The sequence below is a fragment of the Lucilia sericata genome, unplaced genomic scaffold (genome assembly GCF_015586225.1).
Source record: "Lucilia sericata isolate MDLA Ls3-8-SP2 unplaced genomic scaffold, ASM1558622v1 Contig001377F_arrow, whole genome shotgun sequence".
NCBI lineage: Eukaryota > Metazoa > Arthropoda > Insecta > Diptera > Calliphoridae > Lucilia > Lucilia sericata.
In genome coordinates this window covers 33,411-46,956 of record NW_023995319.1, presented here as the reverse complement: position 1 = coordinate 46,956, position 13,546 = coordinate 33,411, and the positions used below count along the sequence as shown (strand labels likewise).

The window sequence follows — 13,546 nt, the reverse complement described above, 5'->3', positions numbered from 1 at the left end:
CTAACTAACTAACTAACTACTACTAACTACTAACTAACTACTACTAACTAACTAACTAACTAACTAACTAACTAACTAACTAACTAACTAACTAACTACTAACTAACTAACTAACTAACTAACTAACAACTAACTAAAACTAACTAACTAACTAACACTAACTCACTAACTAACTAACTAACCAACTGACTAATTAGTTAATTGTGAGCTATAAAGCTATAAAAATATATATTTTTAAACTACATTCAATTTAGTTGAAATATAAGTAATTTACTAAAAAAAATTGTTTTAATACGATCATCATAAAATTTATCGCTGAGAGTTATGGTCACACAGAATTTTCCAATCGTTAGGAAAATTGTTTCAGACGTTGCCACACATTCGTAAAATACAGCCCTGAAGCACACAGCATGAAAGATACCAAGACTGGTCCACTTTTTATTAATATCCGTTAAAAAGTGAACGAAAATCTCTCAATTCTTATACATATAAAATCATTTTACTTTCTTCTCAAATTTTTGAAATATTTCTCTAATAAGATACATTTGTATTGATTCTACTTCAATAACTTTTTTAGTCGACAAATAAAAAATAAATCGCTAGAATTCCTTTTTCTCGCTAAAATGCTTTCAAAATCGCTAGCATTTAACTAAACAAAAAACGCTTTATAATCCACACTAATAGCAACTCTGCAAACCAAACAACGAAGCGGCGCGAACGAACATTGTGCGAAAAAAATTCTTGTGCAAAACCGAAGTGTGCAGTGATTTACGAAAAATATAAAGAAATTGTAATAAGAATTACATTATTGAGCTAAGCATTATTAAATAAATCACGCTACAAATATTTGATTAATATAACAGTGAATACCAATCAATAGAATAATATTCAACAGAAAAACTTATAAACGTTTTGCAAATACAACACAAAATTTCACAACTAAAGCGAATTGCATAAAAAATCAAGGAAAAAAAGCACACCACAAGTACAGAAAACATTAAAAAACATCTGGAATTTGGAGGATACTCTTAAGGACATTCTCGTTTCTAGAATTAACAAAGAATATTGTTTAGAAATTTGATTAAATTAATCAAAAAAACAACATGTATAAGACTAAAAAAGAAGTTGATGCTCATGTACGCACCGCATTGTCCAAAATTCGCACCGAGACAGAGGTAAGTTTAAATGAAATTTCAATATGTATTTTTTTTTTTTTTTTTTTAAATAAAATGCACTTTTGTTGTGCATGTTTGGCATGCTTTAAGGGATTCATGTATTTATTTTATATAATATAATGTATAAAATTGATTTTCTTTTTAAATACAAATGTTAAGAGAAAAGTTCGTCTGCGTCGTCATTTGTCTGTTGCTAATGGTGTTATTTTTTTCTTCTTTTTAATCTATTTTTTTTAATTTTCTCTTATTATATAGTATTAATAATGTATTTTTTTTATTAATTTATTTATTGTTTCATTATATTATTGATTTTTAGTATAAAAATAGCTAAACATAAGTATTTTTAGAATAAATGTTGAGGTTAGGTTTGGCGCCCTGTGTGAGTTATTCGTTCGCAAACGTCAATTGTTTCATGAGAGACGCGTGTACCGGCATTTTTCCCTCTATCTTGGCTGCATTTTTGTTGTTTTTATGTATACTGTATAGCAATGATTCAAATTAAAGCAAAATAAAACATTTATTTTTTTATAGTATGGAAAGGTAGTAATCGATTCAATCGATTTCTACCGAATGCCACAATTTGCCTTCAATTTGGCCTTTATAAAACTTACTTTTTTTTAAATAGTTATGTGTAGGTATGTAGGTACTACTTAGAAATAATGAAAACGGGTTGCTATTTGTGTGTGTGTAAATTCTCATAAGGGTAAAGAAAGCCATTCGTTAAGAGTGAGTCTAAAGAAAATCGTTTTGCAATACCTTAAAAAATCGGCATGTTGAAGAACTTATTTTTTCTATTATTCTTTCGTACAGAAATCGGTTCAAACAGAGAGTAATGAATAAAATCCGTTCCGTGAATAAAGCTACATGCAATATAAAATAAGGTAGGCAGATAGATAAATAGATAGATAGATAGATAGATAGATAGATAGATAGATAGATAGATAGATAGATAGATAGATAGATAGATAGATAGATAGATAGATAGATAGATAGATAGATAGATAGATAGATAGATAGATAGATAGATAGATAGATAGATAGATAGATAGATAGATAGATAGATAGATAGATAGATAGATAGATAGATAGATAGATAGATAGATAGATAGTTAGATAGTTAGATAGATAGATAGGTAGATAGAGAGATAATTGTGGTAAGTTGCAGTCAACTATTTTCTTAAAATCTTTGAATCTAAATGTTTGTTGTTGTAACGATTCGACTGTGGCCTATACTTATTTCCTTAAGTGATAGTAAGAGTAATGCTTAAAAATCCCACAAGCGACATTGAATATTATTCTAAATCTGCTTTCCAGTAAGGAATATGTCGAGAGTATGACGGCTAGGAACTTTGGTACACAATTTGTCTCGACTCTGGTAACATCGTAGAGGTTAGGTTACACCAGGGTAGTGAACGACGTTGGTCTAACTTTTGAAAGATCATAGTGTTTTTCAAACGGAGATCTTAGTGACATGGAAAGTTGTGGCTATTTTAAACATTTTTATGGGGTCGGATGTGTTTTTAAATGTCACGCTACTTTCAAGTTTATTAACTAGCTACGGAAGAGTACTAGAAGTGTCAATTGGATTATACACAGTTAGGTTGTGTTGTTTAATCAGGATAATTAATCGATCGATGCGCAGGATGATCTAGACATAGTAGCTCCACTTCGCTATTTTAGTTCAAAGTATGAGACTAGGATAAAGGATGCCATAATAGAATAGACTAGTTATTCCGATAAATGTCCATAGAGATTTCCCTTGTCTTCATTTATTTAAATATAATATTAACTGTTCACATGCTTCTATCAGAATGCTCTTTCATCTATCTATAATCTTTGTTCCTTGTTTAATCACAAGGGAGGGTCCCTGGTCTCCGTGTAGATGTATGATTTACAACCCTTTTAAAATAAACAAAATTTTACTCTTTTATGCTGTATTTTTGTATGTCTATGATGTCCAAAATATTTTCCAAAAATTCATAAAACTAATACTCATAATAATCTTCTGATTTCAGCGTCACTTACGCAGTTTCACAATTGCAAAACTCTACTATAAAGTCAACGAATTCGCCACAGCCGAACAATATCTTTGTTCTTATTTGAGCGTTAAAGAAGACAATGATCAGGCTCATAAATTACTTGGCCAATGCTATCAACGCCTTAAAAAACCCGACAAAGCTTTACAATCATTTCAGCGTTCTTTACAATTGAATCCCAAACAATCGGATGTTTTAGCCGAAGTTTGTCAACTATTGTTGGACGATAAGAATTTGAATAGTAATAAAGCAAAATATTGGTGTGAATTGGCCGAATCGGAAAAGGTTCAAAATGAGGCTGTATTTTCTTTACGTCTAAAACTTATGAATAAAGATAATCTGGGCACTAATCAGGTGGAGGAATTGATTCAGAAAGAAATCTCCGCAAGGCCAAATGATGTACAATTGAGAGTTAGACTTGTGCGTAATTACGTGGAAAAGAATCAAATATTAGATGCTTTCAAGTATGTACATCAATTGGAGATGAACCACAAGGATGAGTTTGTGACCAGCAGTGAATGGTATAATGTGGTTTGGCTAGTTTTAAATAAATATGAACAAATGCCAAATACCAAAAAAGACTGGGATTTTTGGCTATTGTTGGCCATATGTTTGGAACGTCAGGTTCATATATCATTCTCCTTGACGGCTGGCACCTCTCTTATAGGTGGTGGTGTTACTGAAACAGCAAATTTGCTCTTCAACTTGGATCAATATCTATTTAAGATTTCACAGTTGTCGGAGAAATTCTGTGCCCAAAAGGAGTTGGTAGAATTGTTCCTTGAACATTACCGCGGCCAGTTGCTGTTGCATGCCACTGCTTTAATATTTAAACGCGAATTATTGCAAAACAAAAATAAATGGAAGGAAACTACCAGAGCTGTTTTGCCACTCTTAATGTTGGCCTATCAAATCGAGGCACCAGACACCAAAGAACCCTGGATGAAACACTGCGATGAGCAAAGTAAACAATTGATAGCTCTGTGGCAGAGAGAAGGATCTTTTCGTTGTGCTCAGGTATATATTTTTAATTAACCAAATAAAATTAAACATTTTCTAATTTCTTTTTATTATTTTACTCATGCATAGGTGGGCAGAACTTTACTTTCCTGCATCAACGATGATCCTGCAGTAAACAAGGAAAATGCTCATAACATTAACAATTTGTTGGGTTCTCAGTCCTCAAGCTTATGGAATAGTAATGATGAACTCTTAAACCAAGTACGCCAAACCTGCAGTGATCGTCAATGGAGGAAAAATATTTTTGCTTTATTATTCTGCAACAGTGACCAAAAGGTTAAAGAACAATCTTCTCTTTTTGCTAAAAGTCCTAAACTAAGTGAACCACTCTACGAATTGCCAACATATGCTGATGTAGAACGTTATGAAGATGCTGCCCAGTATTTAAGACCTCAGTCTTTGCAACACATGGTCTATTTGTGCCTGGGCAATGAAAATTTGGCCTATGTAAAGGCCAAATATTTCAGTGGTTTAAATTTCTCTACACAAAATCTGTCATTCTGTGGAGCCGAATCCTTAAATCAATTGGATGTCGACAGTTTCCTCTACGCTGCCACTATACAGGCCAAGAGAGCTTTAGAGGTGGATAGAGAAGCATTTGATAATTATCAGTCAGGCAATAGCACTGCTGCTGGTAAACCTAAAATTTTGCCATTTGTTAATATACAAAACCTGTTGTGTTCGGAAGAGCAGTCACAGTGGTGGCAGGCAGCGTATATGGTGTACAAAAATCTAAGCAACGGCAATGATTTGGCTGAACTGAGAGCTAGTTTGCAGTATGGCATCGAAGCTGTTAGAGGCATTAATGGACCCAAGTTGGATATGGCTATTGTATTCAAATTGGGACAATTGTTTGTGGCTCGGGCCCAAGATATTGTAAAACCCATAGAAAAGGCATTCCTGGAAGCCAGAGCCGAATCCATCTATAAATATGGTTTGAATATGATGAAAATGCATAACAAGGGTGTTTTGGAACCCTTCCGCAAATATTTCAAATATGCTAAATCTCAAAGTTCGGCCGCTGAACGTGATTTAGCCGCTGCAGCAGAAGATGCTGTTTCATATTTGGCCACACGTTATTTCAAGAAATCTGAATATGAGGATTTAATAGAAGAATTGACGGGTATACAACTGCCTTTTGCCACTTACTTACAGGCCGAGGCTTATCGCAAACTCGATGAGGCCAGCAAGACACCTAAAAAGACTAAACGCATGTATTTGGATCGTGCCAGCGATTGCCTCAATCAAACTTTAGCTTTACTCAAAAGCAGTGCCCATGCAGATCCCAATCATCCTCTTAACTCGGTCATACACAGCGAAATCAAAAGACTACAACAGGCTTCGGCACGTTATCTAAACGATTCCAACACTGTTTTCAGTCCCAATTCGATACACAACAATTCCAGCACTTATGAAGATGCCGAAGAAGATTTCTATGCTGAAAACCCCATCTTAGCACCTGGTTCTATTATGAATTCTACTCGTGCTAGACGTGAAACTTTATCCAATGCCAATGCTTTAATGTCTTCGCACAACCTGGAAATGGAAAATCTAGTTAAACAAATGGCCAACACTTTGACCATGCTCAAAGATGAAATTATGGAGACTCTTAAACCGGAATTGCGTAATGTTACCAAGGAAATTTCTAGCTTAAAAGACAAACTCTCCAGTGTTGAAGATGCCATGAAGAAAATAAGAATTTCTTCCAATCCACCCTCTAGGGATGATGCCTCTAATGTTTTAGATGATTTGTATCTTATCGAGGACACTTTGCAGCAACAGTTGTATCAGCAGCAGCAGCAAACAAATGCCAATCAATATGCTCCTAATGCAGGTGGTGTTTCAAATGGTCCAAACATGATGTCCAACTCACCATTCATGGCCCAGCAGCAACGTTTGCAGGCGGCTGCTTATAACAGCCCCATGTTTCCACCTAATCCACACAATTATCCCATGAACTTTTATGGTCATCCCAACCAACCCAATCCCTATATAATGACACCACAACCGGGAGCACCACCCATTAACCAGCGCCCTGGTCCTTTACCTTCTTTGCCGTATTTGGAACCCTCAGTACCAGTACCCCCGGCAGGTTTGAACTTTAATATACCGGCATCCTCGACACCTTTATTACCACCACCTAATCAACCTCCGGCACCTTTAGCTGTGGAGCCCAATAGAACTAGCAATTTGTACAATTTGTTGCAACAGCCACCGGTATCAATCACTCCCAATATCACCAATATATCAGCAGCACCTCCCACTATACCCACATATTCCACCACTCCTCTAACCCATACCACATCCATGAGCATGCCAATACCTGCTGCTAATACCGCCCCCATGAATATAACACCAACCACTACTATGCAATTCCATAAAACTTTGAATAACCAACCAGTAGAAAAGGGCCCTCCCGCCAATGTGGTTATAACTAGCTCTGATCCTTTACCTAATCCCAACAGCATTCCTATACAATCTCAACAGCAAACTCCTTTAAGTGTTACCATACCCTCCCATCATATTAAACCCAGTTTAGTAAGCCAAGCACCCCCACCGCCACAAGAAATAGCTCCATTGGCCAACACTAAAACAGTGACAACCACTGTTAGCTCTACTACGAATACATTTGGTGTCACCATTGCCACCTCAACGTTTAGCTTCAAACCTCAAATTGCAGCAGCTGCTGCCCAAGCAAACAACGCTTCCCAAGCAAATGACACCCTTAATAAAACTTCCGAAAGTTTGGGTAGTGATTTTAATAGATCTGGCAACGAGGAAATTGAATACGATCCACGTCCCGACTTTAAACCCATTATTCCACTGCCCGATGAAGTAGAGGTACGCACTGGTGAAGAGGATGAAGAAGTCATGTTTTGCCACAGAGCTAAACTATTCCGTCATTTGGATAAGGAGTGGAAAGAACGTGGTATTGGCGATATTAAGATACTCAAAAATAAGGAGGGTAGCTCTCGCATTTTGATGAGACGTGATCAGACTCATAAAATCTGTGCCAATCATGTCATTACACCCGAATTAGTCTTAACTGTACCCAAGAATGAAACTAAGGGCTTTATATGGGCGGCCAATGATTTTGCTGATGAATCCTTACAATTGGAGAAATTCTTTGTGCGCTTCAAGTTGCCCGAAACAGCTAAACAATTCCAGGAAGCCTTTAAAAAGGCCCAAAAAGAAGCTGAAGAGAAAACAACAGTTGCAGAAACTAAAAAGGAAGAAAAACCTAAAGTTAACACCGCAATTTCGAATACTACAGCACCATTTTCGCTGGCCAAGTCGAATGTAACCAATTTTGTTACCAGCACACCAGCGCCAAAGAGCGACACCGGTTTTGCAGGCCAAGGAAAAGCTGTTTTTGGACAACCCATAACTCCAGTGCCAACTACTACTGCTGCAGCCAACACACAAGCTTCAAAATCATTATTTAGTGGCCTTAACTTGACAACAAAAACTTCCACAAACAGTGAGACACCAAACAAACCAACAACCACTAGCTCGACAACAGCTTCACCATTTGCTAACTTTACATTTGGCAAGCCAGCAGCAGCACCTACAGCTGTTACACCAGCTGCAAGTGTAGTTAAAACCACGACCACCAGTAGTACTGCATCACCTTTCGCTAGTATCTTTAGCAACTTGTCCACCTCTCCATTCACAAATACACCCAGTACCACCACAACAGCTGCTGTTATACCCACTACCGTTAATGAAACGGCCAATGCCAGTAACTTAAATAAATCTACAGCTTCCGATAATGAAGACGAATATGTACCTACAGCACAATTTAATCCCGTCATACCCCTACCAGATCTGGTAGAAGTGAATACAGGCGAAGAAAACGAAGTGGTACTATTCGAACATCGTGCCAAACTCTTGCGATTCGATAAAGAAGCTGGTGAATGGAAGGAACGTGGTCTGGGCAACATTAAACTGTTGCAGGACAAAGACGATATCAATAAAGTGCGTTTGGTTATGCGTAGAGAACAGATACACAAACTATGCTGTAATCAACGTATATACAAAGACACTTCCTTCAAATATGCCAAAAACTCAAAAACCGCTTTATCATGGGCTGGTCAAGACTTTTCTGAGAATGAGTTGGTTACTGAAATGTTAACGGTGCGTTTTAAACTTCCCGAGACTTGTGCGCAATTCTTGGAAGCCATACAAAAAGCCCAAGCCCTTATGAACAGTGATGGTGAGGAGGCCACATCTAAGGCTAATGAAAAGAAGAAGGAATCTGCTGATGCTAAACCATCTAAAGGTTTTGGTGATGCTTTTAAGCCAAAAGCTGGTTCCTGGTCTTGTGAAGCTTGCTATATATCAAATCCTGCAGATCAATTGTATTGTGTAGCCTGTGATACACCTAAAGATAATACGGTACCCAAAAAAGAAGCCAACTCAAACATTTTGGCCACCAGCAGCAACACTAAGTTCAGTTTTGGTTTTGGCGCTGCTTCTCCAGCAGCAGGACAAACTCCAGCTGCCACTAGTAAGCCTACATTTGGATTTGGTACACCTACAGTCACTACGGCTAGCACAAAATCGAAAGACACTGCAGCCCCAGCTGCAGGAGGATTTGGTGATGCCTTCAAACCAAAAGCTGGTTCTTGGACATGTCAAGGTTGCTATTTGTCCAACGAAGGTGATGCTATCTATTGCAAAGCTTGTGATGCCCCTAAGGACGATACTGTGCCCAAAAAAGATGCCAATACCAATATTCTAGCCCTCTCAAATCCTTCACAAAAATTCAGTTTCGGTTTTGGTTCTCCAGCTACAGCTAGTGCTACACCGAAACCAAATGAGGCTAGTACACCTGGCAAAGCTCCCGTCACAGCTGGATTTGGTGATGCTTTTAAACCTAAAGCCGGCTCTTGGACATGCCAGGGTTGCTACTTATCCAATACAGCAGATGTGGTTTATTGCACTGCATGCGATGCCCCTAAAGATGATACTATTCCCAAGAAAGATGCCAACACCAATATACTAGCACTCTCCAATCCATCATCGAAATTCAGTTTTGGCTTTGCTGCTACCCCTGTAACAGCTACTGATAGTTCTAAATCATTTACTTTTACACCACCCACCGCCACCTCTACAACCTTAAACAGTACTCCTTCGACAACAGCCAATGCTCCTTTGGGTAAATCCACTTTTAGTTTTAGTTTATCCTCCAAAGCAATGGAATCACCAGCTATGCCTGGAGCCGGCGGGGAATCAACACCAAATACCTTTTCATTGGATAAGAAAGAATTTAGTTTCACTTTAAAACCCAAGAGTCCTGGTAAGACGGGTAAAAGTCCTTTGAAATTCGGAGGTGCTGGCGGTGATGCCGATGGTGGCGCCGCCGATGATGATGGTGAAGCCGAGTATCATGAAGAGGAAGAGAATAATACATATTTCACACCTGTTATACCATTGCCAGATAAGGTAAGTTTTTTAAATAAATTTCATTAGTCTAGTCTATAGTCTAGACTAAAGTTTATAGTCTATTATCTGGACTGTAGTCCATAGTCTGGACTATAGTATATTATCTCCTCTATAGTCTGGACTATAGTCTATAGTTTGGACTATAGTCTATTGTCTAAACCATAGCCTATTATCTGGACTATAGTCTATTGCCTCAACTATAGTCTGGACTGAAGACTACAGTCCAGTCTGTAGTCCACACTTTTCTATAGTCTAGTCGTATATAGCACTCTAACTTGTTTACATAAACATAAAATTTATTTATTAATTTTATTTCCCATTTCCATGTCAAATTCTCCAAAGATTGAAGTGAAAACCGGCGAAGAAGACGAAGAGCTTTTGTATGTACATCGGGCTAAATTATATCGTTTCATTGATGGCGAATGGAAAGAGAGAGGTTTGGGTAATGTCAAAATCTTACGTCACAAGGAAAACAAAAAATTACGTGTTGTCATGAGACGTGAACAAATTCTAAAAATCTGTCTAAATCATGTGCTCAACGAAGATGTTGACTATAAGCGCAAGGACGATAAATCTTGGCTCTTTGTGGTTAATGATTTCAGTGAAGGTGAGGTTGAATTGGAAAAATTCTCTTTGCGTTTTAAGACCAAAGAAGTGGCGGAAGAATTTATGACAGCAGTTAAGAAGGCTCTAGATGGAACAGCAGAGGTTATTGAGTCACCAGCTAATACCTCCATTGCGACACCCACAAATACTCAGGCACCATCAACAGCTTTAGGCATAAGTGAAGAGGATAAAAAGAAAGCAGATAAATTAAAATTATCCCATGAGTTCTATGCAACAAAAACAGCATGTACCGGTTGTAGAGGTTGTGATCCTGATAAGTTTGTTTTTGCTGAAGTTAAAAATCTAACACCATTTGTTAACAAGGAGGATACTCAAAATCCATTGGATGTTATGGAGTTGCCTGCTTTAACTATCAACAAAACGACTGTAAATCGCACTTTATTAAAGCAAAGTCCTTTGTCAAAGACAAATGTTAAGGCAGATACTACTAAAATGAATGATAGTATATTCTCTGGATTTGGTGGAGCCAATTCTACAGCTTTTGCCCCTGCAGCAACAGAAAAACCTACAAATACCACATTCTCATTTGCAGCTGCTCTGAATAGTACCACTAAACCTGCAGAAGAAACGAAGCCATTCGGAACAGCAGGTTCTGGAGGTTTCTTATTTGGCTCGGCAGTCTCGAGCGCTACAACTAATGTAGGTGGTGGATCGATATTTGGTGGAGCTGCCAAAGAAAATACCCTCAGTTTTTCAACCACATCAGCAGATAAGACAGCAACGAAATCCATCTTTGGCGGCAGTAGCACTAACACAAGCTCTGCTCCAATATTTGGCGGAAAACCTGTATTCGGCAGTTCAGCTCCCATTTTTGGTGCCACCAGTACAACTGCTAATGATACCACCAAATCGATATTTGGTAATTCTGGTAATACCACACAAAGTGGCGGTAATGGTACTGGCAATTCCATATTCGGCTCATCTACTAACACAACGACTGGTTTTGGAGGATTTGGTTCGAATAATACACAAGGTTCAATATTTGGCTCAAGTTCCTCGGCTCTGCCTACATTTGGTAGTTTAGCAAAAGACACTAATGCAACACCTTCATCAGCAGCAATTGGTACTACATTTGCCGATTTATCTAAGACATCAACAGCAGCTGTAGACTTTGCCAGTTTGGCAGCCAAATCTAATGCAAATCCTTCACAGACTGGTGACAAATCCGCAACAGCATTTGTAGATTTATCAAAAACCTCAACAGCCTCAATTGATTTTGCCAGTTTGGCTAAAGCCGGCTCAAATTCTAACTCCTTTACAAAATCTACTGATAAACCTGGCCCTGGAGGCTTTATCGGTTTAACACATCAAAATGCTTTTTCCAATTTCTCCAAACCTCAACCAGAATTAGATGCTTCGGATAAAAATGCTTCCACCACAAAAGCAAATGAATCGCAAAAAAGTGTAGGCGGTGGTGAAGGAGGCGGTGATGATAATGAAGAAAACTATGATCCTCATTATGATCCCATCATAGAATTACCCAATGAAGTTGTGGTCAGCACAGGTGAAGAGGAGGAAACCAAATTGTTTGGAGAGCGGGCAGTACTATATCGTTGGGATGCCACCAATAAAGAATGGAAAGAGAGAGGCAAGTTTGTTAGATAGTTTAGTTTTCTTGAACGTAAATCAATATTTTATCTTTGTCTTTCTAGGTGTTGGTGAATTAAAACTTTTACTACATCCAGCCAAACAAAGCTATCGCTTGGTTATGCGTCGTGAACAAATCCATAAATTGGTCTTGAATCATGCAGTCAATGCTGACTTCCATTTCAACAATATGAATAACAATCCCAAAAGTTTTGTTTGGGCTACATTAAATTATGCCGAATCCAATGAGGGAGAATTGGAAAAGCTAGCGGTGCGTTTCAAAAAGGTGGAATTGGCTGAAGCCTTCAGCAAAAAACTTAATGAATGCATTGAAAATTGCAAGAAACGTGAAAACAATTAAAAACAATTTTATCTAAAGAACAAACAAAACAATATCCAATTGTTAACGGAGTAATAAAATAAAAATAACATTTAGTTTTAAAAATATTTCTTATAGAATTTGTTTATTTTTTCTTTTTTTTTTATTATTTTGTATTTACTAGTAATTATTATATTTCGTAAGTTTATGTTTAGTATGTATTAAAATAAATTATTTATTTTCTGTGGGCCACCTCTTTATTTTATGCACTGCAGTTGGTCTGGAAAATTGTATTTTTTTTTTCATTTTCAAAATAAATGTATCAATTTATTCTAGTAATTTTTATATCATTTAACTTATTATAGCTATTTTTTGGATTAATTTACCAATGTTTAGAAAACATACTTCATTGTAATTTTATTTTTATTTTACCAAAAAAATCTTTGTTGAAATGCTTATCTTATTTTCATAATTATTAATGGTATTCAAATAAAAAGTAAAAGAAATACAATAATTTAAAATGCAATCGTGTTTTTTTGGTAAAGGATTGTACAGAAAATAATTAAAAATTAAGCTTAATGTCCTTGGCTTCGTTAGTAAACTTCTAAACGATTAATCCGATTTAAATAAAATTTAACATAAGTAAAGAAGTGTTGTCAAGATTAACGTTGGATCTCATGGACTCACCAGGGGCAGTAGTAGATACAATTTAAAACAAGTAGGAAAGTATAGTCGGGCATTGCCGACCATATAATACCCTACACCATTAGTATATTTTAAAAATTTTTATTTTTCACAAAGAAACTTTTATGTTGAATTTTACATTAATTCCAAAGTATTTAAGCAATTTATTGATAAAAAACAAATTTTCTAAATGAGGCTTTATATAGGAGTATAGGTCAAACATGGGCCGATCCTCATAAAATTTGGGAAAAGGATAAATTTTTAAATAATAGTTAATTATGTTGAGTTTCATTGCGATACAAATGGTTACAAGTCAATTTTAGACGTTTAAGACATTTTTTGAAGGGGGGTTTGAATGGGGGCTAGGGTCAAATAAGGGCCGATCATTACGAAAATCTGCAGTGTCATTTATACTTATATAAAACTTATTTGTGCCAATTTTTAGAGAGATAATAGTATATTTGACGTAATTATGGCATAAAAAGCCCAAATCGGGAGGTACGGTTGTATGGGGGCTAGGTGAAATAATGGACCGATTTCAACCATTTTCAATAGGCTTCGTCCTTGTGCCAAAAAAGATGCTTGGTCCAAATTTCATCAAATTATCTTGAAAATTGCGGCCTGTAACTTGCGCACAAGGTTTACATGGA

General features: G+C 36.7%; 1 protein-coding gene across 1 annotated transcript; it reads left to right on the top strand.

Annotated features, from left to right (window-relative positions):
• The first annotated feature begins 699 nt into the window (after nt 1-699).
• LOC119611151 (E3 SUMO-protein ligase RanBP2) lies at nt 700-12,733 on the top strand. The gene is made up of 5 exons (XM_037966645.1): nt 700-1,175; nt 3,191-4,228; nt 4,301-9,679; nt 10,022-11,894; nt 11,959-12,733. The coding sequence occupies exons 1-5, from the start codon at nt 1,104-1,106 to the stop codon at nt 12,252-12,254; spliced, it is 8,658 nt and encodes a 2,885-aa protein (XP_037822573.1). The 5' UTR covers nt 700-1,103; the 3' UTR covers nt 12,255-12,733.
• Nucleotides 12,734-13,546: the final 813 nt, after the last annotated feature.

What these genes read in the sequence shown, in the direction of transcription:
- LOC119611151 (XM_037966645.1), top strand. Translation starts at nt 1,104, where the DNA reads ATGTATAAGACTAAAAAAGAAGTTGATGCTCATGTACGCACCGCATTG. An exon ending in AAATTCGCACCGAGACAGAG is followed by an intron (nt 1,176 to 3,190) that starts GTAAGTTTAAAT and finishes TTCTGATTTCAG; the next exon opens with CGTCACTTACGCAGTTTCAC. An exon ending in TTATACCATTGCCAGATAAG is followed by an intron (nt 9,680 to 10,021) that starts GTAAGTTTTTTA and finishes AATTCTCCAAAG; the next exon opens with ATTGAAGTGAAAACCGGCGA.